The sequence below is a fragment of the Mangifera indica genome, chromosome 16 (assembly GCF_011075055.1).
Source record: "Mangifera indica cultivar Alphonso chromosome 16, CATAS_Mindica_2.1, whole genome shotgun sequence".
Classification (NCBI taxonomy): Eukaryota; Viridiplantae; Streptophyta; class Magnoliopsida; order Sapindales; family Anacardiaceae; genus Mangifera; species Mangifera indica.
The window spans coordinates 3,147,648-3,174,360 of record NC_058152.1 but is presented as its reverse complement, the minus strand read 5'-3'; the positions used below and the strand labels follow the sequence as shown (position 1 = coordinate 3,174,360).

General features: G+C 29.3%; 4 protein-coding genes and 1 long non-coding RNA gene across 5 annotated transcripts; all 5 read left to right on the top strand.

Annotated features, from left to right (window-relative positions):
- Positions 1–4,962: 4,962 nt before the first annotated feature.
- Positions 4,963–7,550, top strand: LOC123198618 (cytochrome P450 81Q32-like). The gene is made up of 2 exons (XM_044613337.1): positions 4,963–5,979; positions 6,781–7,550. Exons 1-2 carry the CDS (start codon positions 5,083–5,085, stop codon positions 7,399–7,401), a joined length of 1,518 nt encoding a protein of 505 aa, XP_044469272.1. The 5' UTR covers positions 4,963–5,082; the 3' UTR covers positions 7,402–7,550.
- A 3,640-nt stretch (positions 7,551–11,190) lies between these two features.
- LOC123198621 (disease resistance protein RPV1-like) lies at positions 11,191–11,911 on the top strand. The gene has a single exon (XM_044613344.1). It carries the CDS (start codon positions 11,286–11,288, stop codon positions 11,883–11,885), a length of 600 nt encoding a protein of 199 aa, XP_044469279.1. The 5' UTR covers positions 11,191–11,285; the 3' UTR covers positions 11,886–11,911.
- Position 11,912: 1 nt separating this feature from the next.
- LOC123199586 (disease resistance protein RPV1-like) lies at positions 11,913–15,150 on the top strand. Its single transcript, XM_044614618.1, has 6 exons — positions 11,913–11,917; positions 12,139–12,541; positions 13,438–13,691; positions 13,779–13,809; positions 13,900–14,778; positions 15,082–15,150. Exons 1-6 carry the CDS (start codon positions 11,913–11,915, stop codon positions 15,148–15,150), a joined length of 1,641 nt encoding a protein of 546 aa, XP_044470553.1.
- A 1,234-nt stretch (positions 15,151–16,384) lies between these two features.
- On the top strand, positions 16,385–16,851 carry LOC123198545. Its single transcript, XR_006498058.1, has 2 exons — positions 16,385–16,441; positions 16,577–16,851. It is a non-coding gene; the product is annotated as an uncharacterized LOC123198545 (long non-coding RNA).
- Positions 16,852–23,799: 6,948 nt separating this feature from the next.
- On the top strand, positions 23,800–26,480 carry LOC123198753 (cytochrome P450 81E8-like). The gene is made up of 2 exons (XM_044613514.1): positions 23,800–24,847; positions 25,660–26,480. Exons 1-2 carry the CDS (start codon positions 23,951–23,953, stop codon positions 26,278–26,280), a joined length of 1,518 nt encoding a protein of 505 aa, XP_044469449.1. The 5' UTR covers positions 23,800–23,950; the 3' UTR covers positions 26,281–26,480.
- Positions 26,481–26,713: the final 233 nt, after the last annotated feature.

Below are 26,713 nucleotides of genomic sequence, written 5' to 3'. Positions count from 1 at the left end.
CACCTTGAGAGAATACGTTAGCTGATGCACAAGATCAAGCACAACTTTATCTTCACGTTTTTGCTTTTGTTGAAGAGTTACATGATTTTAATATTTTCTTGATATTTATATATACATACACCTAGTTTTTGTATCTTCTTAGTGGCAAAATTAAGAAATCAGTAAACACTGCAATAATTATTTAATTTAGGGATAAATATTTATGGATAATTTTAGTTTCCTTTTAGAGTAATATTTTCGAGAGATGAAATATTAATTTCATCTACTAAAGTTTAGCTTTTTATTCGCATCTCAAAATAATCATTTTTGCGGATAAAATTTTAATATCGTCCATCCAAATTTATCACACAATTTTAGAACAATTTTTATTTTACCTTCAAATAATTATTTTAGAAGACGAAATTGAATTTCGTCCACTAAATTTATCATTCAATTTTTGGAATGAAATATTTAAAGACAAATTTAGTTTTGTCCCAAATCGATCATTTTAGGGAATGAAATTGAAATTGAAATTTCATTCACTGAAGCTAAGCAATCAATTTTATGGACGATTTTAATATCATCTCAAAATGATTATTTTAGGGGACAAAATGTTAAATTCATCTACTAAAACTTAGCATTCAATTTCAACAATGAAATATTTAAATATGATTTTAATTTCATCCTTGAATGATTAGTTTAGAGGATTAGATTAATTTCTTTCACCAAAGCTTAGCACTTAAATTTAGAAATGATTTTAGTTTCATCCCAAAATGATCATTTTAGGGAACAAAATGTTAAATTTGTGCAACAAAGTTTAACATTCAATTTTATAGACAATTTTATTTCCATCCTAAAATAATCATTTTAGGGGATGAAATTTGAATTTCATCCACCAAAACTTACCACTCAATATTATTTGGAATTTTAAGTTGGAATGTATGTATAGACATTTATAATAAATATCAATTATGATATATCATTACATAATTGAGTGTTACTTTATCGTTAATTTAAAATCATTTAATCACACAATAACATATCATCAATAAAACCCAAATCAATAGTCATTATAAGTCTTCATAATTTTATTGTTTTGAATTTTTAATTTATCATATTAAGATATAAACAACCCAAATTAACTTTATCTCAAAGGGAGAATTTCAATTACATAATTAGAAAAATAAACTTCACTTTCTAACACCATGCATTTCTCCCATTATAACTCATACAAGGTAATATTTAAGATCAAGTGCTTGAAACTCAATCAGAATATATTAAAGGACCTGAGTATCACTATAAGAAAGGCGCTTTAGCAAAAAAAAAAAAAAAATTGAGAAATGGTAAATATTTGATCGTCAAAATATTATTTTTGTAATTTTATAAATTATTTTGAGCAGTTTAAAGACATGTCACTATTAGCTTTAATGCACAATACTGATTGATTTTGTTCAGAGCCACCATTGATGTTCGGTCTTAATGAAGGCCAAAAGATTGTTTCGACCCAAGGTTTGATGTAATTTCAAGCCCCATTTAACAACTTTCAAAAATTTGAACACCCACCTATGAGCTAATTTATATTAAAAATTTTAGTTATGATTAGGGATAAAACTATTATTTAATAAAAAAATTTTAAAAATTAAAATTTTATCACATTCCTCCTTTAGGTTTAAAAATCTCTCATTTTCTCTCATATAAGGTTTGAACAATAAGTATTTTCCTCCTAAGGTTTATAGTTTTGCCTTACTGTTGCTACTGCTCCTCCAGTGACCAGAGTCTAACAACCTCTATATTGGCACTCCTCCTCTTCCTAAACAATTATGAATCGTCAATCAACTGGAGGTAGACGGATGATTTGTTGGCGGAAAGATGACAGATCTGTTTCGTCATCATCTAAGGAGGGAGGAGCATCGGTATGGAGGTTGACCAACTATGATCACCGAAGGAGCAATAACAAAACAAAACTATACATTCTAGGGGGGAAATGCTTATTTTTCAAATTTTAGGTGGAGGAAATGATAGTTTTTAACTTTGAGGAAAATATGATAAAACTTTAATTTTATTATTTTTTTATTAAATATCAGTTTTACCATAATTCTAATTAAGATTTCTAACAAAAATTGACTCATGAATAGAAAGTTTTTTAAAGTTGGAGGGTAAGATTTGAGATTACATCAAACCTTCGGTGGAGGAAGCCTTTTGGCCTAAAATCACCTTTTTTTTTTTTTTTTAATTGTTGTAGGCTCGTCCAGTTTATAACTAAAATAATTGTTTTGGGATACTACGCGTACCGGTACCAGAAGAGATCAAAATCTATCTAAACTCCGCCTTCTTCATATTTCAGGTAAAACTCCATTGTCGCTACTTTTATTTTAGCTTGGACTAATTCATTACAGTCACAGCCTCCATAAATACACCACAAATCACAAATCACAGCCTCCAGAATGTAATTTTACTTATTCAATTACATATACAATTTTAACTTTTTTTAACCCTATTCGGTAACTGAATCCGTTAATATTTGTTGTATGATATCATATTTTACTTATTCAGTTATACATTTAATTTTAACTTTTTTAGGTAATCGAAGATCCTGTCTATATTTATTAGATAGTTAAATTTAGACGTAGTGACCGTACTTATAATAATTATATTAAATAAGTCAAAATTTAATAAACGTAATAAAAATTTAAATATAAAACTTCACTTTAAAAGTTTTAATATTTTACTAATATTAAAGTTAGTTAACATTATATAAATATTTATGATTTTTAATATTATAATACTATTATTTTTCTTAATACTCAAATAATAACATTTTAATCGATATAAACTCTTAGATTTATCGGTTGACTCACGTAAAAAATCCTATAATCTCTTTGCTTTTTGGTTTCTTTACAGGTGTAATATATTATTGATTTTGTCTTAATCATGGACTTGCCACCCGACGAAAGCTACAACAACGATATTGTTTTTTTTTTCACATACGCAAGAGATGATGAGAATGCTTAGGCAGAAAAGTAAAATTTGTGACCCATCATTGATTTCTATTGTTATTTTTGCATGTCTTAAGTCTATTTGCGCATTCACTGACGTAACCTCATTACCTTTAGAGAAAAAATCCGCATAGTGCAAAATCGAATACGATTTTATCTTCACGTTTTTGCTCTTGCTGAAGAATTATATGATTTTAATACCAGTAGTGTTAATTGTACATTTTTTATATATAAATAATAATATAATATTATATAATTAAATAATTAAAAATTAAAAATAAATTAATATCAAATTATATTATGATATATCACTATTTATATATAAAAGTTATGTATACAATTTTATTATTTTCATATTTATATATACATACTTTAAATTGACCCTTGGCCGTTTTGACTATAAATCTAGTTTTTGTGTCTTCTTCGTGGCAAAAGAAGGAAACCAGTAAACACTACATTAATTATTTATTAATTTATGAGTGAAACATTCAGAGATAATTTTAATTTTATTTGTATCTTCTCCATGGCAAAAGTAGGAAACCAGTAAACACTACATTAATTATTTATTAATTTAGAAGCGAAACATTTAGAGAGAGTTTTAATTTTATTGTCGAATGATATTAACAAGAGATGATATATTTGCTATTTAGAAATAATTTTATTTTTGTCTCAATATAATCATTTTTGTGGATAAAATTTTATTTTTGTTAATGGAAGCTTAATACATAATTTTATGGACAATTTTCGTTTCATCCTAAAACGATAATTTAAGGGATAAAATTTAATTTCATCTATTAAAATTATCATTCAATTTTTAGAACGAAATATTTAAAGATAAATTTAATTTTTTTGAAAATTGGTTATTGTAGGGAACGAAATTAAAGTTGATATTTCCTCTACTAAAACTTAACACTCAATTTTATGAATGATTTTAGTATTGTCTCCAAATAATCATTTTAGAAGATGAAATGTTAAGTTCACCTATCAAAACTTAAGATTCAATTTCAACGATAAAATATTTAGAGATAATTTTAGTTTCATCCTTGTATGGTTAGTTTATAGTACAAAATTAATTTCTTTCACTAAAGCTTAACACTCAAATTTAGAAACAATTTTAGTATTGTCTTAGAATTATCATTTTAAGGGATGAAATGTTAATTTCGTCCATCAAAGCTTAACATTAAATTTTATAAACAATTTTAATTTTGTTTCAAAATGATTAAATTTCGTCTACCAAAACTTACCATTCAATATTATTAGGATTTGAAGTTGGAATATATGTATAAATATTCATAATAATAAGTAGTAATAATGATATATTATTATATAATAAATATTATTTTATCATAAATTTAAAATTACTTTTTTATATAATGACATGTCAACATTCATATGTCAATATTCATACTCAAATAATTAGTCATTATAAATCCATTTAGTTTTATTGTATTGAATATTAAATCATCATTTTATGATATAAATAATCCAAATTAAATTTATCTAAGAGAGATTAATTTCAATTACATAATTAAACAATTAACTTCACTTTCTAACAGCAGGCATTTCCCCTATTATAACTCATGCAGGGAAATATTGAAGATCAACTGCTTGGAACTCAATCAGAATTTAGAGGACTTGGGCATTACTAAAAAAGGTGGCTTTATTGAAACAAAGAAAATCAATGAAAAAAAGTATTATTTTCATAATTTTAATAAAAAATTATGAAATTCACCATTAGCTTTAATATACTATAAAAAAATATTAATTCGATTTGATTTATTTTACAATCCAAGAGTTTATGTTAGACTCAAATTAATATGGACAGATCAAACTCGGTTTGGATAAAAAAATGTTTTGGATACTGACGTGTGCGCGTACCTGAGCCAGAAGAGATCAAATTCTATCCAAACTCCGCCTTCTTCATAGTTGAGCTAAAACTTCATCGTCACCATTTTTATTTTAGCTTGGACTAATTCATTACAGTCACGGCCTCTATAAATACGCCACAAATCACAAATCTTTTCAATAATTTTTGCTGCTCATCATTCATCATCAAATCCTACATTATTAAAAAATCATAGCAAAGCTGAATCCTAGGCTACTAAAAATGCAAGACACAGCCATCCTCTACTCATCTCTTTCTCTTCTCTTCATCATTCTCGCTTTGAAATTGCTGATTCATTCAAGAAAAAGCCGCAAAAATCTCCCTCCAAGCCCGCCTTCATTACCCATTCTAGGGCACCTTCGCCTCATCAAACACCCTATGCATCGCTCTCTGCACAAACTGTCACAAAAATATGGCCCCATCATGTCCCTTCGATTCGGCTCCCGCCCTGTGACAATAGTTTCATCCCTAACAGTTGCTGAGGAATGTTTTACGAAAAACGATATCATTTTAGCCAATCGCCCAAAGTTACTCATCGGCAAGCACCTTGGCTATAACTACACCACTCTTCCGCAATCCCCCTACGGTGATCACTGGCGCAACCTTCGTCGCATAGCTGCCATTGAAGTGTTCTCATCACATCGTCTTAACATGTTTTTATCCATCAGAAGGGAAGAAATCAGACAGCTACTAAAAAAACTGTCTTGTGGATCACTACAAGGGTTTTCAAAGGTGCAGCTTAAAACAATGTTTTCAGAGTTAACTTTTAATATTATGATGAGAATGGTAGCAGGGAAGCGGTACTACGGCGATGAAGTGGAGGATGAAGAAGAGGCTAGGGGGTTTAGGAAGACTGTTAAGGAGGCTGTATCATATGCTGGGGTCTCGAATCCAGGAGATTTCTTGCCCATCTTGAATTGGATTGATGGTGGTGATTTTCAGAAGAAAATTTCAAGGATTAGTAAAAACGTTGATGGGTTTTTGCAAGGTTTAATTGATGAACATAGATGCAAAAAGAGTAATTTAGAGAGCATGAATACTATGATTGATCATCTGCTTACATTGCAAGAATCACAGCCAGAGTATTACACTGATCAAATTATCAAAGGCCTTGTTCTGGTTAGTCAAATTCAACTTATTTTCTTCTTTTAATATTTTTTTGGGTAATTGGGTCTGTCTAAATCCATAAAACAGAGATTTGAACTTAGATTTTTTTTTTTAAATTTTAATATTTTATCAGTTTTATTAATATTTATGATCAATGTACCTATTATTTTGATTTATCAAAATTATTTTAAATATTAGGGGGCAATTACAAGCACATCTCTCCAGAAAATTATACATTATATATAATCAAAACGAATCTTTTCTTAGATTTTTTTTTACAAAATATTCTTTAACACTTTATCTATTTACGCTTTAAAAAACTTATACAATCTATCACAATAGATTTTTATTCCTTCATACTAAATCTTCTTCCATGTTGAATGTACATATTATATTTTGTATATCTAAATTATCTTAAATGTTAGTAGGCAATTGCATGCACATCTCTTTAGGGAGTTACATGTTATATAAAAGTGAAAAGATCTTCTCTTAATTTCTTCCATGTTAAATCTTCTTAGCACTTAATCTATATATACATTTTGACTTAGGATAAGAAATATATATAATTTATCACAATAAATTATTATTCTATAAATATAAACTGCTTTGCTTAGGGCCTGTGGAGAAATACTTGGATAATCAGCATGATCTTGTAACTTTATTTTATTTTTGCATGGTTCTTAATTTGAGAAACAAAAGTGTTTTTCTAGCTAAATCATATATTTTAATACTAGATAAAGCTTTTTTTTTCTCTTTTAAATTATATAATTTCCTTTTCTTTTTACTAATAATTTATTTAATTTACCTATACAGGCAATGCTATTAGCGGGAACAGATACATCATCAGTTACATTAGAATGGGCAATGTCAAATTTGGTGAATCACCCAGAAATATTGAAGAAAGCAAGAACAGAATTAGACACTCAAATTGGCCAAGCTCGTTTGATGGATGAACCTGATCTATCTAAAGTGCCATATGTTCAAAGCATTGTATCAGAGACTCTTCGACTCTATCCAGCAGCTCCACTTCTGCTTCCTCACATGCCATCCGATGACTGCACTGTAGGGGGATACGATGTGCCACGTGAAACAATTTTATTGGTCAATGCATGGGCCATTCATAGAGACCACACTCTGTGGAATGACCCCAACGACTTCAAACCCGAGAGGTTTTTAAATGACGAAAGTCAGGCCCACAAGCTAATAATGCCATTCGGACTCGGAAGGCGGACCTGTCCTGGAGCAGGCCTGGCCCAGCGGGTTGTCGGATTGGCTTTGGGGTCGTTGATTCAGTGCTTTGAGTGGGAAAGGATTGGTGAAGAAATGGTTGATATGGCTGAAGGAAAAGGTATCACCATGCCCAAAGCCGAAGCATTGGAGGTCATGTGTAGAGCTCGTCCCATCGTAAATAATGTTCTCTACGGCTCTGATTAGAATGTTTAAAGTATGTTTGTGTGCTGTATGTTATTTTCTTCATTAGTTTTATGCTAGCTTATTTGGGTGAAGGATTTTTATTAAGCGTTTTAAGGTTAAGGGTTAGGGTTGTGTTGTGCGGTGATATATACACGGAATTCACTGTTGTATCTTCTTTATTATTTATAATTATGACTGTACTTTTGTAAAATTAATTTGAGTTGTGGCAGTTATTGTAAGCGTAATCTTAAACATAATTGAAAACACATATTCTGGCTTCTCAAAATTCAAAAAATATTTTTTTTTAAATTTTCTAAGCAAGGTTACAGTGTCGGATAAGGTTGGGTCAAGCTTGCAACATGACTCATAAGACCCAAAAATCTAGCACGATCTATTACAACAGTAGATCATGCTCTTTTAGGCTAAGTTTTTTAATCGTGTCTCATATTGAGCCATAAATTAATCTAACCCATTTAACATCTCTAATCAACATAATGAAGCCAATCTCTAAGAGCATGTTCCTTAAATAACTTTAGTTATAGACCCTCGATAACAAGTCAACAATTAAAAGATAAATACTCAAATATTGAATAGGGATTATTTTGTCTCTAAACCTTCCTAATAGCAAAATGCTTTAATTTCATATGTTTGGCACCTGTAGAGTATTTGTCAATATAAAGTTGTCATAATAAATTTTTCATGCTTGTTTATGTCAACAACCCCAAGCTTTAAAATGAAGTCTTGGACTTTTATCATGTTCTATTGAATTTATTATTATCCAAAATTTTGGATATGTTATAAGATCGATGGATAAGATTAACCTATGATAACACACAAGCATGTATGTAGTTGTGCATGTGACCTGACATTATCCATTTTCAACTTATTGTTATCTAATTTGAATAAAGTCAACACTTCTTAATTACCCTTTTACCCACTCATCCTGGGTTATTTCATCTTGGTCTTCAAAGTACAAAAGTTCATATTTCAAGTCTAATAATTTTACAAGACTCGAAATGTACAATCCATACATCGGACTCGATTCATTTCAATCAACCTAATGCCCCTAAAACTTGACCTATCTCTGTTTTATATGACACATAAGCTCTCTACCATATTGGTAGTGTATGAATTGATGTTAAATCTACAATCCAACAACTTTTCGTTCATGAATTAAGATTGATCTCTAACAAGGTATCATAGTTACCCAATATATAAAATGTCAGCAGTTGATTTTTAATTGTCAACAATATAGTTACTGTACAATTTGATTATTTCAACATATGATATTTTTTCAAGGTTGAAACATAAAATTAATATCTACCTTAAGGAGTCTTTGATATGAATTGACTAATGTTTGTATCAACTAGATATACAATATTAGACTAAACAATGACTCAATTCTACTATAACTTCAAATTCAAATAATCATTGATGTCTATCAATGGGCTTATAGGAGATATCAGCTCTCATATCCAAGAGTGATGAATCCTATATTGATCCACTATAGCCTTCAAATATCTCCCAGTATGATCAATCACCACTATTTTAGTAATCCTTTCTTAAGGATTATGTTGGACTTGTGTCAAACCATATCAATCTTTTATGCAAGATGATTTTGTAACTTCAAATTGAAGGATCACATATATCATCATTCATTAAAGGATATGTTTTATAAACACTGAGGTAATCATTCATATAGAATCTTCTTAGTAGGTTAGTCTAGTGGACACGTCTACATAACGTGCACACACATATTGTATTTAGTTATCTTCAAACAACTTTGATATGTGACATTTGTCACCATCTTTCAAAGGAATCGTTTAACACTATAATAGTCCTAACAATATTACATATACCCTTAGTTGGATAATGGACGTTTCTAAAACAATCACCTTATATGAGTATAGGGTTTCACAATCAGTTGATATGATTGATCCCCTTGTCATGGTTCAGTCATCCTAAGGATATTTATTTTGACATATATATGTATTTATAAATAAAGAATACCGCAAAGAGTTATAAATATAACTTAACTATGTACTTATTATAAAGAGAATTAACTCTAGAGCACCAACTCCAATATGAACATCATTATTTTATTACTAGTGTTCTAAAATTGAATCTCACCTAATCCATAATAAAATTGAGAGAAAGTTTTAAAATTTTAAGATTGCTTTGCATAAATATGGTACAAGATAAAGATCACAATATTAAATTAGTGTAACGATGACACCTAATATTTTAAAATTTAGTTGTTTTGATGAATAACTAACATTGTCCCACCCAAGGTTTGGTGAAAAAACATATTTTCACCTCTAATTAGTAGTAATAACATTTTTCCACCTATGCTGTAACGACATCAACGGAAAAATTGGAGTAAAAGGGTAATTACGTAATTTATCTTTAATAATCAAAGATATTTACGATTGTGTCAGGGAAATTGAATGTTTTTCTTCTCATAGTGGACATATTTTCCAAACTTTCTCTTCGTTTCATGCTTTCTCTTTGTTTTCTTTCATAGCTTTTCTTGTTGTTCATTTGAAAAATTTAATGTTTTCATCTTCTAGTGATATATTTTCCAAACTCTCTTCATTTTACTTTTTCTTTGCTTTCGTTTCTTAGTTTTTCATAGGTTATCTTCTTCTTCATTTCATCCTTTTGCTTAGTTGTACTTCTGCGAAAACTGGAAGATAAATCAAATCCTAAGAATGAATTGATACTGAGTATTTTTACATCTATACAACAGAGTCTCCTCTCTCAATCTCAGACATCTCATAAAAAAATTTCTTCGCATGAACTATTTCGCCAGACCTCGCATGCCCAGAAATGAGAGCTGTCCATGACACTAAACTTTTGTTAGTCATTTCATCAAATACTTTGTTGGCCCAACCCATTTTCCCATGCTTTGAGTACATATCAACCAATGCAGTGGACATATACATATCTCAGCAAAATCCTGTTTTCAAAACATGACTGTGCGATTGCAAACCCTCCTCAAATTACAAAACTTAGCCAATGTAGTGCAGGATTTCGGTCTCTTATTTTAGTTTTTTTTTTTTTTAAATTGATGTGCTGTTGTGATTGTTGAAAGATTGACTATTCTATTTGGCTTTCTTTTAGAATTTTAATACAGAATTGAGATATACTTTTGAATTTGCAATTTTCATATACTAATACGAAGACAGAACACAGAGAATCCGGTTATTACTGTGTCCATTTCTTGATAAAATCATTATATTATCTAAAGAAATTATAAGGGTATTTGAGTAATTTTACATAAAAATAAATAATAATAAAAAATAACTTCAAAAGGGTATTATGATAATGGTATATTTTTGAATATTCTGTTGACAGAGTTATAATTTGGGTGGAAAAATGTTATTAATACTAATCGAGGGTGAAAAAGGGTTTTTGCACTAAACCTTGGGTGGGAAAATGTTAGTTACTCTATTTTAAATTTAGTGTGACAAGCCCACCTAATGCTAATGGCCAAGTAAATAATGTCAAAAAAGGGGAAGGCAGGTCATTTTCCGGGAAAGGAGATAAAGGAAAAAAATTAAAAGGTAGGCCATCTTCCGGGTAAGAGATGAAAGCCGAATAATTTTTATATGCTGATGAATTGTAATGGGGGTCTGTGGAGACGGGAGTGGCAAATTGAATTTTAAAAGATATATGGATGGATGGTTTTGGCTTATTGTATGGATTTATGCAAATAGTTTAAGTAGAATATTTGACTTACACTGAGCTGAGAGTTCAGAAAATAACATTAAAATAACAGAAGGAAAAGGCACTTGCTTGGGGATCAATGCACAGACTCAGTCATGGCGGAATATACAGTCAATTACTCAATTATGTGATATTTAGTTTAGCCCTCACTGTTAAGGGGCAGTGCCTCTCATCTAATGGCTTCTTCATCTTCTTCATCATCAATTACTCCTATAAGTGCCGCCAATCTAATGGCTTCTTCTTCTTCATCTTCATCAATTACTCCTATAAGTGCCTCCCATCTAATGGCTTCTTCTTCTTCTTCTTCATCAATTACTCCTAAACTAGAGAATGAGGTATTCCTTAGTTTCTATGGTGAGGACACTCGGAAAAAGATTACCAGCCATCTATATGAAGCCTTATGTCGGAAAAAAATTAAAACCTTCATTGATGATAATCTTGTCAGAGCAGAAGAAATTTCTCCATCTCTTTTGAAGGCAATTAAACATTCAAAGATCTCAGTTATCATTTTCTCTAAAGGGTATGCTTCGTCCAGATGGTGCCTCATAGAACTTGAAAAGATAGTTAAATGTTACAAGAAGTATAATCAGATCGTACTACCGGTCTTCTATGAGGTAGATCCATCTGATGTCAGGAATCAAACTGGGGATGTTAGGGAGGCATTTGCTAAGCTTGAAGAGCGTTTTATGGATGATTCAGAGATGTTGCAAAGATGGAGGACTGCTTTAAGGGATGCGGCCAACCTATCTGGTTTTGATTCAAAGAATTATGGGTAATTGTAAATTTATTTATCAATGTCAAATATGCAGTAAGTAGTAATCCTACTTTCAACTGTCTCTTTTTTTTGTTCTTCAAATTTAAGAGAATAGTTATTCTATTGGTCTCTCTTTTTTTTTTAGATAACTAAATCTACAATTGATTAATAGGTAAAAGTCCTATACAATACTAGTAAACTAGTATTGTCAAACAAAAATTTAAGACAATATCTCTGTAGTGTCATTTTATTCATTTTTTATTTTTACTTTGTAGGAATGAAGCATCACTTGTAATAAATATTGTCGACGGTATCTTGAAAAGATTAGACTATGACTCCTCTGTATTTTACACTAAGAACCTAGTTGGACTAGATTCATCGATCGAGAAAACTGAAAATTTATTATGTACAGAGGGTGTACGCACGGTAGGCATTTGGGGCATTGGAGGCATAGGTAAAACTACTCTTGCGAAAGCTATATTTAACAAAATCTCTAGACAGTTTGAAGCTTTTTACTTCATTGAAAATATTAGAGAAGAATCAGAGAAAAGTGGGGGACTAAATGGCATGCACCAAAAGCTCAGTCATGCACTTTTAGGGGATATACATCCCAATATTGGATTCATCTTCCCAAGAGAAAGGCTTAACCGCAAGAAAGTTCTCATTGTGTTTGATGATGTGATTGCAGATTTAAAACAAATAGATTTTTTAATGGAAGTTTCTAACTACTTGGATTCAGAAAGTCAAATAATCATAACAACAAGGGATAAACAAGTGTTAACAAATTGTGGAGTGCATCACATACACGAGATGAAAGGCTTATATTTTGACGAGGCTTTGTAACTTTTTTCCATATATGCCTTTAAAGAAAACAATCCAATAGAACATTATATTGGGTTAGCATCAAGTGTAGTAGAACATGCTAAAGGTGTTCCATTGGCTCTCAAAGTTTTAGGTTCCTATCTATTCGATAGGACAAAGAAAGAATGGGAAAGTGCACTAGCGAACTTAAAAACTCATACTCATGGAAGTATTCAAAAGGTGTTAAAAGTAAGTTATGATGGATTACATGATAAAGAGAAGGATGTATTTTTGGATATTGCATGTTTCTTTAAAGGGTATAAAAGAGATCTTATAGAGGCAATCTTGAATACTAGTGACTTGGACTCTCATATTTATATAAATGTTTTCATTGAAAAGTCTCTCATAACTGCGTCATTTAACACCATAACAATGCATGATTTACTTCAAGATATGGGTAGAGAAATTGTTCGAGAATAATCAAACAATCCTAGCAAACGTAGTCGGTTGTGGGATCATGAGGATATCTTTTCAATATTGAAGGGTAATATGGTAAGAGTCAAAATACTAATTTCTTATTTCTACTTTATACATGAGATATTATAAAATATTAGCTTGCAAAATATTCATTTGTCGTTATCATTGGGAATTAATTTAATTGGTATTGGGTATTAATGATACATTTCTTATATTTCTTATATCTACAAGCTTTGAAAAAAAAACAATTAAGCATTTTCATACTGACTTTTCTTCAATATGCTCATAACTACCAGGGAAGTACTACAATTCGAAGTATACGGTTGGATATGACTAAAGTAGGAGAGTTGCATTTAAATCCCAAAACATTCAACAACATGCGAAACCTAAGATTCTTGGAATTTTATGGGTTCGAGCCTGAAGAGAAGGTGACTAAATCTGACTCCTCTGTATTGCGCCTTAACTTAAGATTCTTGAAAAATAATAGCTCCAATGATGCAAAGAAGGTGCATGGTTTTGAGGTCCTTAAATACGATTTCGGTGAGCTAAGGTACCCTTGTTAGCATGGATATTTTGCCAAATCATTGCCACCAAATTTTAATCCAAAGAACCTTGTTGCACTTTTGATGCCTAATAGCAAAGTTGAAAAACTTTGGACTGGTAATCAGGTATATGTTAACTCATATATATATTGCTCTTTTTTACTTCAATATGTATGTTATTTATATTGTTTTAATTCATTTATTTTTTTTTTACAGAAACTTGTTACTTTGAAACATATTGACCTCAGTCACGCTAAACATCTATGTCGAATGCCAAATTTTTCACTTATCCCAAATCTGGAGAGCTTGATTTTGAAAGGTTGTACAAAACTTAAGAGTTTCTCATCTATCCATAATCTTTATAAACTTGTTATCCTGAATCTACAAGGTTGCAAAGGCTTAAAAATTTTTTCAATCAGTGTTCATTGGAGATCTCTACGGCACATTTATCTCTCCGATTGCTCAAATCTCAAAACAGTTTCATATCTTCCTTGTACAGTTGAGATATTATATCTAGATGGAACTGCTATAAAAGAATTGCTATCAATAGAGCATCTACTTAGACTAGAAGTGTTGTATCTTAGAAATTGTTCAAGACTTGAGAAGTTACCTGAGAGTATTCGTGAGTTAAAATCTCTTATACGTCTTAATCTCTCGGGTTGTACCAAACTTGACAGATTGCCGAATGACATAGAAAATTTAACGGGTTTGTGGAGACTTGACATGATGGAAGTTGCTTTAGCAGAAATACCCAACAATATTGGTCAATTACTCTCATTGAAACATTTGTTTCTTGACCAAAACAATTTTGAGAGGCTACCAGTGAGCATCAAAAACCTCTCTAAGTTGGAATGGCTTTCTTTAAACAATTGTCAAAGACTTAAATCCTTACCAGAGCTTCCGGTCAACTTCGTATGTTTAGAAGCAAATAATTGCACGTCTCTTGAATCAATATCAAGTCTACCGGCTTCATTCCTAAGTTTTCGACGTTTTTGGGAGACAATTGGCTTCATCAATTGTTCCAAAATAAATTTAGATCTGGCAGACAATCTTCATTTTATTAAGAGAAAATTAGATGTGTGGGGTCGCTCAAAGGTAAGTCTATCTCTTAGTTTCTCTATTTTCCCATGTCAATTCTTTTTCTATTAAACTTGAATTTTCAAGATTTATAACTTTTATCCTCCCATGAAAATTTAAATATCAGTATACATATTTCATTTTAATAGTAAAAGACATGTGGATTAAAATTTTAATTTTTATAAATTTATCAAATAACCCTACCCTTGTAGTGCCTTGCCAATTTTAGGATTTTAGGTGTATTTGGTACATTTATCGGATTAGGAGGATAAAAGGCCAACCAATTAGTACTCTGATTATCAAACCACACTTCTTTCTTAGAATAAGGACACCCAAGCTTTCATCAAATTAGGGTTGACTACTGTTGGAATTAAGATAGGTCATGACTGAACAAACTATTGCTAAAAAATTAATATATATATATATATATATATATATATATATATATATATAATTTTTTTTATTTGTTATAATGAAATACTAGATAGTCTTATTTTAAATCAGGAACTTTAATCTGTGAAAATTTTTAATGCATATAAAACGATACCACAACACTAGATATCAAAATTATCAAATTGATAAGGAATAATCTAAGACAAAGTTGATAAATCTTTAATCGGTATATTTTCTATTTAAAACTTTTACTTATTATTTAAATGTGTATCTATACGTGTACAAGATATCAAAGGAACAACGGTGCCTACTTGGCCAAGTTCTTACATATGCTATGTTGGAAGTGAAATTCCAAACTGGTTTGACTTTAAAAGTAATGATACTTTTATAGAGCTTCCAATAGGTTGGCTCAATGATTATTTAATTGGTTTTATCTTATGTGCTAGTGTATCATTACAAGAATATCAACAACTTCGTATTTCTCAAGTTGGATTTTTTCTTAGTGTTAACGGAAAAATCATTTCCTCAGGATGTTTATTTGATTCAAAAGGGATTACGACTGAGATTTTTCAATCAGATCATGTATTTTTGGGTTATGATGGCAAGATAATGTCCGTGGAATTGCTTACACTCGATTTGAATAGTCAGGGTGTCATTACGTTCTTTGTTGAAATTATGGATAACCCTACTCGATATCGGGTGAAAAAATGTGGAGTGACTTTGTTGTATGCCCAATATGATGATTTGAAAAGAGAGGGAAGAGTGGATAGAGACAAACGATTGAATAGTATAAATTGTTCTATTCATGACTGTTTGAAGTGTTATCTAAATTGTTGTCAAACACATCATAAAATAGACCTTGTATTAAGATCATTTGAAATTGTGGATAGTTGGTCTCCTCATTCACGAATATACAAGCATTGGATGGAGACCGAATGGTAAGTTCTATTAAATAAAATGTCAAAAAATTCATGAATAAAATAAAAATAATATATATTTTTTTCTCAAGCCTTGTTTTGTTTAGTTTTTATGTTCTCAACACATACAAGCAACTAGTAAGCATCTTTCTTATAGTAATGCCCTCAAAAAAAGTGGCCACTTTGTTATTTCTTCTACATGGTAAGCTGACTCACATATTTAAATCTTCTTTCAACTTTTTTTTCAGTGACTTCTCATATTTAAAAAACTGTTTTATCTGTAATTATTGATGGAAATATTCATTGTATTTTACAGTAATATGGGTCATTCATCATGGAAACTTGAAGGTTGAAATCTTCTTATAGAAAAGGTGATGTAAGTGGGATAGAGTGTCTGGACTAATTATATTAGATAAGTAAAAGTTTCACAAACCATGAACTTTCTCTCTTAAAATTCTAGTATTCCATTAATTTTGTTAACTCTTATGATTTTTTTTGCTTTGTAGTTCTCCATTCCAGGATGTTGAAGTGACTTCTTTTATGCTATTCAGTATGCTTTCAGGCTGGCTTTATTTCAGGCACGCAAGCTGATGATAGGCTGCCAACTCAGGATGTGGACACATTCTCTTGATTGTCATTTTAATATTCTCTGGATTTTCTTGCCAGGAGTCGGATTATGTTAGCAAAATACTAATTATCTACGTTTTAGATGTTACCTGCTATGATACTGTTGCTGCTATTTGGTTTTGTACGCCATGAAATGATACTGGTTGCTCTTTAATACTGCTGTAAGCTCTGTTATTATTCTTTATTGAGAATCTCAGGCTGATCGAATGTCTAAGTTGAATGTAGATATATAAATGTGAGAGAAATTCCACCTCTTAAGTTAGGTTTTGCTCCTTTATATAGTGATTATGAACATATTAGTCAACGAATGAGTTATATCATTGATTATGAAAGAATATAAATTGAATTTATTATGCACGGTTAAAATGGGTTATCGTGCATGGGTAGAATTTTAGATAAATTAGGGCAAAATAATTTATTTTCTTGGGTATTTGAGATTGATTTGTTGCTTTTTTTTTTTTTCCTCTTCAGTTACATTATATAAATCTCTTTGTTATCCTAATTACATCAGTTATATAGTTACTTTAATGTTAGGGAGCGAGATGAGGAGGAAAATACAACAAAAATACAAAAGAGAGAAAGGCAAGACACAGCAAACTTTTTTAAATTTTAAACATTTAAGCCCAAAAAAGTTAAAACAAATAGAACACATCTCATTAGTTAATTGATTGCCTAAATGGCATGTATCAGCCACATACAATGTATTTTGATCTTTGTTAATTAATTCACTTAATTAATTTTAATTTGATCCACGTTTTTTAATTAACAACTCATTTTAGTTCCAAAACATCGATTTTGGATTTAATTGTGAGACTATACAAATTTGGGCAAAAGTTGTTGAATCACATGCAAAACATATAACAAATATGTTCAAGATATATGTGATGACATGCAATGGTTTGAACCTTCATACATTGACACAAAAAAGTCTAAAAAACCATTATTGTCAAAAGTTGATTGACCAATTCAAGATAAATCAGTCAACTAGATCGATCAAAAAAAGAGCTTTTAACTCATATTTAAACCAGTCAATTGGTTTATGGTTCATTCAACTAGATCTAGAAATTTCTAGAATCCTTTTTTTTTGGGTAAATTCTTGGAATTTTGGCCTTGCTATACCAATTCAATTGATTTCTAAGGGCATTGAACACCAACCCACGTCCAAGATGTCCCATTAGATGTTCTCAATCAAGTATTGTGCAAAAAACCGCATGATAACACAAGATCTTGCACGATAACATGAGATGGAATAACATTCAACCCACAATTATCATCTATTCAACAAATTTTCAATAAAATAAATGCAAACCTAATTCAAATCAAAATGTAAACAACATAAAAACATGTTATAGTGATCATACAATTTATCGAAACAAAATATATGATCAAACAAACATAAAACCCATTCAAAACAGATTATTGCATGTATAACAATTATCTTCAGGCTATGATCCTTATATGACATGTTGCATACATATTTCCCCAGAGCACCAACTCCAATAATGGAGTTACTTAATGGGGTAAAGTTAATGGAGCATAAATGAATCTTTATAATAAAGAAAGGCTAGTTAGGTTGAGAGATATAAAGTAAAACTTTAATAAAATGTTTCACTTAAAAAAAAATGGATTATATAGAGACTTTTTCTCTTATACATATAAAAAATTTATGTAATATTATTATGGTATTAGTTATCTATTTTGATTTAAAATTGCATCAAATAAAAATGATATTCTTTAAAAGAGATATAGAAGAATAAGTTTATATGAATCGGTCAAATGAATTTTTCATCAGAATATCTTTGTTAATATAATTTATACAGATTGAAAGAATACATAATAATAATCTCCCTCTTTTTATTTACTCTAAAAAAATCCATAAAAAAAAACTATTATAAAAAATTTAATTTAGACCCATAATTTTAAGCTGTTAAGTAATTTAATGTTGTGATTTTATATTATTATATTATTATAATATTATTTAATATTATTATAATATATATTAATGATTAAAAAATATAATAATTGGATGTTGAGAACGAAGAGATAAATGTTATGGTATATATATTATATTTATCTTTGTAATTATATATGTAAATTAATTTATTTATACTATGTTATAAACTTATAATATTTTTGATAATGTAATCACGGTATTTCTCACTCGTAAGTAAGAGATTATAAATAAAATATTTGAGGTACTGTCTTCGATTTTAATAATTGAAAAATAATTTGTGTTTAAAAATATTTAAAAATTGTTTAAATGGATTGTCTCGATTAAAGTTCATCGGCCGACCCGTTTTAGGCCCAACCGAACCTTATATATAGGGTCAGACTTTAGGCCTTTAAAAATTTATGGGTCAACCTGATCCGATATGAAAGTCTCTTATTATACGAGCCTAGGGCCCAACCCAAATACCTGATGAGTCGTGCCAGGGCTAGCGTAACCCAACGTGGCCTATTGACGTCTCTAATTGCTCGTACTAAAATTTTTTTCTTCTATTTTTTTAATTTTATTTGGCTTTAATTTATCTTTTTATTTGTTTTATTTTCGTTTCTTTTTTTTTTTTTAGTTTATTGGTTTTATTAAATAACATTAATTTTAGCTTTTTCTTTTTCAGAGATTTTCTGTAAATTCGAGGGAAAGGGCATATAAATTCAATGAAGCTTAAACCGTGAAGCCTTGTTTATTCTCCACAAACTGAAAGGTTATATGGTCAAAGCTTCTTCGTAGTCAAACTCACCAAATGACATATAAACAGTATTTTTAGAATAAAATTAGATCAATTAATTCAACTGATTCAATCAAAAATCAATTTTTGGTTCGGTCTAATTTATTTTTTAATGTTAACTATCAACAATTTGGTCAAAACTGGTTAACCCAGTTTTTTTTTTAAATCAGTAAAACCTGATTTGCATGTTTTCATTTCTATTAAATGTACTAATATTTTAATATTAAAACTTCAAATTAAAAAATGATAAAGCTAAAGCCTAATACTAATCTATAACTAGATTTATTTTAAAAGTCAATCCTAATTTTAATTAAGATTTTTAATAAAAATTAATTTATTAATAAGTGTTTAAATTTTTAAAAATTAAAAAATAAAAATTTAGAATTTCAGGATACTATAGATAAAGACAAGTCTTTCAGCTTTTATTTTAAAAGTCAAAGCACAAAACCAGAAAGTCTCTCGCGTGTCTCTGTCAAACTTCAAATTTCAATATTCAAAAACTTTATTGGGTAGGTAGAAGGTTGAGTAAGCATTAAGTATGATTTTGTATTAATTTAGTTAAATGATTTGGTAAAAATGAACTTTCAATGATTTATATAAATTTGATGTGTGAGTAAATAAAAAATCCGGTTTATAAATTTTGTGTTTTTTTATTTTATTTTATTCTAAATGTAGAAGAATTTATACTATTAAAATTTGAAGTCGAGAATTAATTATGAAAAAAATAAAACTAATGTGAATAATTTTTGTTTTAATGTTATGTATTATATTATTAGTATAAATAAATATATTTAAATATAGTGATAAATTTAAGAATATTTAATAGATAAAACTCACAATAATTAATAGAATAATTTTATAATATTATAAAAATATTAATTTAACTATTTATGATCATTTATTTAATTATAGTGATTTAGATTAAAATTGATCGATTGAATCGATAGAACCGTAAATCTGTAAAAATAATCGATTCGATTTTAAAAACATTGTGTAAGAACATAATCTTATCCAAAAACAATTTTTTTATCATGGAATTAATTTTCATAATTTTAACAATTATAATCAAAATACAATTCTTTCTTCACTATATCAGGATTACATAATGATAATAACACTCATTAAATTTTACTTATTCAGTTACATATATAATTTTAACTTTTTTATTGTAACCTTTTTTGGTAACTTTTTTGGTAACCTTTTTTGGTAACTTTTTTATTCAGTTACATATATACTTATTCAGTTACTCATTAAATTTTACTTATTCAGTTACATATATAAAACACGTATTTGTTGTATAATATTATATTTTACTTATTCAGTTACATATTTAATTTTAACTTTTTTTTTTAAATAACTAAAAACTTTGTATATATTTGTTAAATGAATAAACTCAAAGTATAATGATTAGAGTTATAACAATTATATCAGATAAGTTAAAATTTTATAAACATGATAAAGGCTTGAATATAAGTTTACAAGTTGAAAGTTTTAATATTTTATCAATTTTATTAACCTTAAAAATTCATATCATTTTAATTTTTATTAATTTAAAATTTAAATTGTGAAATGGAAAGGGATGACATTTTTAACATTATATAAATAAATATTATTATTTTTCTTAATATTCAATTAATAACATTTTTATTGACATAAACTTTTAATTTATGGGATGAATCATATTAAAAATCTTATCAGCTCTTTGCGTTTTGTTTCTTTACAGGTTTAATATATTGATTTTTTCTTAATCACGTGATCGTGGACTTGCCTGCCACCGGACAAAAGCTGCAACAACGATATTGTTTTCTTCTTCATATACGCAAGAGATGATGAGAATGCCTAGGCAGAAAAGTAAAATTGTGATCCATCACTGATTTCTATTGTTACTTTAGCACGTTTTAGTATATTTACGTATTCACTGACGTAAATATAAGATATTTGGTTTAAATAATATTTTATCATTAAAATATAAAAATTATTTGTGCATTCACAGACGTCACCTTTAGAGGAAAAATCCGCATATTGCACAAGCGGATGCAGTAACTGGTGCACAAAATAATACGTAACAATTTTATCTTCACGGTTTTGCTTTTGTCGAACAGTTATATGATTTTAATATGAGTAATATTAATAATATAATTTTATACATAAATAATAATATAATATTATTTATAATTAAATAATTAAAAATAAAAATAAATTAATATTTAATCATATTATAATATATCATTATTTGTATATAAAAATAATATATATAATTATATTATTTTGATATTTATATATACCTACTTTAAATTGATCCTTGGCCGTGTTGACTATAAGCCTAGTTTTTGTATCTTCTTCGTGGCAAAAGTAGGAAATCAATAAACACTAGATTAATTATTTGATAATTTAGGAGTGAAACATTTAGAGATAATTTTAATTTTATTTGTATATTCTCCCTGGCAAAATTAGGTAACCAATAAATACTACACCAATTATTTATTAATTTAGGAGCGAAACATTTAGAGACAGTTTTAATTTTATTGTCGAATAATATTTAGAAGTGATGATATATTTTTTATTTAGGAATAATTTTAGTTTCATCTCAATATAATCATTTTTGTAGATAAAATTTTATTTCTGTCCAGTAAAATTTAACACCTAATTTTAAGGACAATTTTTGTTTCATCCTAAAATGATTATTTAAGAGACGAAATTTAATTTTGTTTCATCCTAAAATAATTAAAATTTATCATTCAATTTTTAGAATGAAATATTTAAAAACAAATTTAGTTGTCCCAAACTGATCATTATAGTGAACAAAATTGAAATTGATATTTCCTCCACTAAATCTTAGCACTCAATTTTATGAACGATTTTAGTATCATCTCAAAATAATTATTTTAGGGAACAAAGTGTTAAGTTTACCTACCAAAACTTAGCATTCAATTTCAACGATAAAATATTTAGAGATGATTTTAGTTTCATCTTTGAATGATTAATTTAGAGGACAAAATTAATTTCTTTTACCAAAACTTAACACTCAAATTTAGAGACAATTTAAGTGTCATCCTAGAATTATCATTTAAGAGACTAAGTGTTAATTTCATCCAATTTTATAAATGATTTTAATTTTATTCTAAAATAATCAAATTTCGTTTATTGAACTTACCATTCAATATTATTAGGGTTTGAAGTTTGAAGTTGGAATGCAATATTCATAATGAGTACTAATAATGATATGTTATTATATGATATGTGTTATTTTATTACAATTCAAAATCATCTACTTATAAAATAACATATCAATATTCGTACACAAATTAGTAGTGACTATAAATCCATTTAGTTTTATTGTATTGAATATTAAATTATCATTTTATGATATAAATAATCCAAAATAAATTTATCAAAAAGAGATTAACTTCAATTACATAATTAAACAATTAACTTCACTTTCTAAGAGCAAGCATTTCTCCTATTATAATTCATGCAGGGAAATATTGAAGATCAACTGCTTGGAACTCAATCAGAATTTAGAGGACTTTGGCACGACTAAAAAAGATGGCTTTATTGAAAAAAAAAAATCAATGAAAGGATAAATATTTGGCCGTCAAAATTACTATTTGCATAATTTTAGTAAAAAATTTTTTCAATTCACTATTAGTTTTAATTTATCACACTGATTGATTTTGTTGAACTTATTATTTCTAATAGGATTGGATTCAAATCAAATCGAATTTGAACAAACTAAAACTATTTTTTACTTTTTTTAGATGAGTTTGACTTGTTTTTAGCTTAGATTAATCAAACATAAAGAAATACTAATTTGTGTTCGGCTTGTTTTACGATTTAAGAGTTTATGTAGATAAGTTGAACTCAATTTGGATTCACACGAGTTATTCAATTCGACTCTCCTAAAGGATTTTAAAAATTTTTTTTTAAATAATACAAGTCGTGCTTAGCTTGCGAATTAAAGAAATCGAGTATGACTTCTATTCAGATTCATTTTCTTTATTACTCTCTAGCTTGTATTTAATTTCGTATGCGTTTATCTCATATCTACATTCAAACTTATGAAATAAAACTTATTTTGAACTCCAACAAACGTATTTCAAATTTCACCTTTGATATGAGCCAGCATTGATGTTTGGTCTTGCAAATAGAGGATCCTATAAAGATGCATGATGTTTCTTGAAATTTGTGTAATTAGAGGTAACTCCAATTTCTAACAAATAAATAAAAAAATATAAAAGGGGAAATACATTTGGGATAAACAAATGTTTTGGATACTGACACGTGCGCGAACGTGAACCAGAAGAGATCAAGTTCCGTCCAAACACCGCCTTCTTCGTAATTGAGCTAAAATTCTTATCGCCACCATTTTTATTTATTTTAGCTTGGACTAATTCATTACAGTCACAGCCTCTATAAATACGCCACAAATCACAAATCTTTTCAATAATTTTTGCTGCTCATCATCCATCATCAAATCCTACATTATTAAAAAATCATAGCAAAGCTGAATCCTAGCTACTAAAAATGCAAGACACAGCCATCCTCTACTCATCTCTTTCTCTTCTCTTCATCATTCTCGCTTTGAAATTGCTGATTCATTCAAGAAAAAGCCGCAAAAATCTCCCTCCAAGCCCGCCTTCATTACCTATTCTAGGGCACCTTCGCCTCATCAAACACCCTATGCATCGCTCTCTGCACAAACTGTCACAAAAATATGGCCCCATCATGTCCCTTCGATTCGGCTCCCGCCCTGTGACAATAGTTTCATCTCTAGCAGTTGCTGAGGAATGTTTTACGAAAAACGATATTGTTTTAGCCAATCGACCAAAGTTACTCATCGGCAAGCACTTTGGCTATAACTACACCACTCTTCCGGAATCCCCCTACGGTGATCACTGGCGCAACCTTCGTCGCATAGCTGCCATTGAAGTGCTCTCATCACATCGTCTTAACATGTTTTTATCCATAAGAAGGGAAGAAATCAGACAGCTACTAAAAAAACTGTCTTGTGGATCACTACAAGGGATTGCGAAGGTGCAGCTTAAGACAATGTTTTCAGAATTAACTTTTAATATTATGATGAGAATGGTTGCAGGGAAGCGGTACTACGGCGATGAAGTGGAGGATGAAGAAGAGGCAAGGAGGTTTAGGAAGATTGTTAAGGAGGCTGTATCATATGCTGGGGTCTCGAATCCACGAGATTTCTTGCCCATCTTGAATTGGATTGATGGTGGTGATTTTCAGAAGAAAATTTCAAGGATGAGTAAAAACATTGATGGGTTTTTGCAAGGTTTAATTGATGAACATAGATGTAAAAAGAGTAATTTAGAGAGCATGAATACTATGATTGATCATCTGCTTACATTACAAGAATCACAGCCAGAGTATTACACTGATCAAATCATCAAAGGCCTTAATATGGTTAGTTAAATTCAACTTATATTATTCTTTTAATATCTTTTGTGGTAATTGGGTCAGCCCATATTGTCACGGTAGATAAATTTATAATACAAAGATTTGAATTTAGATTTTTTCTCTAAAAATCTTAATATTTTATTAGTTTTGTTAATATTTATGGATAATGTATTTATTATTTTGATTTATCTAAATTATCTTAAATATTGATGGGCAATTACAAGCACATCTCTCTAGAGAATTATACATTATATATAATTAAAACGAATCATTTTTTAGATTTTTTCTTACAAAATCTTTTTAACACTTTATTTATTTACGCTTTAAAAAACTTATACAATCTATCGCAATAAATTTTTATTCTTTCATGTTGAATGCACATATTATATTTTATATATCTAAATTATCTTAAATGTTGATGGGCAATTGCATGTACATCTCTTCAAGGAGTTACATGTTAAATAAAAATGAAAAGATCTTCTCTTAGATTCTTCCATGTAAAATCTTCTTACCACCTAATATATATATATATACACACATTTATACTTTGCCTTAAGATAAAAAACCTATATAATCTATAACGATAAATCGTTATTCTATAGATATAGGCTACTTTGCTTAAGGTTTGTGGAGAAACACTTAGATAACAAATATGGTCTTCTAACTTATTTTATTTTTGTATGGTTCTTAATTTGAGAAACAAAAGTGTTCTTCTAGCTAAATCATATATTTTAAAAGTAGATAAAGCCATTTTTTTCTTTTAAATTATATAATTTCTTTTTCTTTTTACGAATCATTTATTTAATTTACCTATACAGGCAATGCTAGTTGCCGGAACAGATACATCATCAGTTACATTAGAATGGGCAATGTCAAATTTGGTGAATCACCCAGAAATATTGAAGAAGGCAAGAATAGAATTAGACACTCAAATTGGCCAAGCTCGTTTGATAGATGAACCTGATCTATCTAAACTGCCATATGTTCAAAGCATTGTATCAGAGACTCTTCGACTCTACCCAGCAGCTCCACTTCTGGTTCCTCACATGTCATCCGATGACTGCACAATAGGGGGATACGATGTGCCACGTGAAACAATGTTATTGGTCAATGCATGGGCCATTCATAGAGACCCCACTTTATGGAATGACCCCAGCGACTTTAAACCCGAGAGGTTTTTCAATGATGAAGGTCAGGCCCACAAGCTAACAATACCATTCGGACTCGGAAGGCGGGCCTGTCCTGGAGCTGGCCTGGCCCAGCGGGTCGTCGGATTGGCTTTGGGATCGTTGATTCAGTGCTTTGAGTGGGAAAGGATTGGTGAAGAAATGGTTGATATGGCTGAAGGAAAAGGTATCACCATGCCCAAAGCCGAAGCATTGGAGGTCATGTGTAGAGCTCGTCCCATCGTAAAAAATGTTCTCTTTGGGTCTGATTAGAATGTTTTAAGTATGCTTGTGTGTCGTATGTTATTTGTTCCATTAGTTTAACGCTAGCTTATTTGGGTGAAGGATTTTTGTTAAGCGTTGAGGGTAAGGGGTGTGCTGTGTACTGATATATACACCGCTGTATCTTTTTTTATTATGTATAATTATGACTATAATAAGTTACTTCTCTAAAATTAGTCTGCGTTGTGACACTTATCCTAAGGGGTTTTGATTAAAATACCCTATTTTTTTCCTTTGTGTATATATATATATATATATATATATATATATATATATATAACTTTTTTTTTTTACCCTATTTTTTATATATAGTGTAAAATATAAAATATTTTTAGGTTTTATATTCATCTAATCAAGACTCACTCATTGAGCATAAATTCACTTAATCAAGATATAAAACTTATCCACTCACCCAATCAAGATT

Bases quoted from the DNA above. Each gene is read 5' to 3' on its own strand.
- LOC123198618 (XM_044613337.1), top strand. From the start codon at position 5,083: ATGCAAGACACAGCCATCCTCTACTCATCTCTTTCTCTTCTCTTCATC. The intron at 5,980-6,780 runs GTTAGTCAAATT...TTACCTATACAG, and splicing joins TTATCAAAGGCCTTGTTCTG to GCAATGCTATTAGCGGGAAC.
- LOC123198621 (XM_044613344.1), top strand. From the start codon at position 11,286: ATGGCTTCTTCATCTTCTTCATCATCAATTACTCCTATAAGTGCCGCC.
- LOC123199586 (XM_044614618.1), top strand. The intron at 13,692-13,778 runs GTACCCTTGTTA...GATGCCTAATAG, and splicing joins TACGATTTCGGTGAGCTAAG to CAAAGTTGAAAAACTTTGGA. The intron at 13,810-13,899 runs GTATATGTTAAC...TTTTTTTTACAG, and splicing joins AACTTTGGACTGGTAATCAG to AAACTTGTTACTTTGAAACA.
- LOC123198753 (XM_044613514.1), top strand. From the start codon at position 23,951: ATGCAAGACACAGCCATCCTCTACTCATCTCTTTCTCTTCTCTTCATC. The intron at 24,848-25,659 runs GTTAGTTAAATT...TTACCTATACAG, and splicing joins TCATCAAAGGCCTTAATATG to GCAATGCTAGTTGCCGGAAC.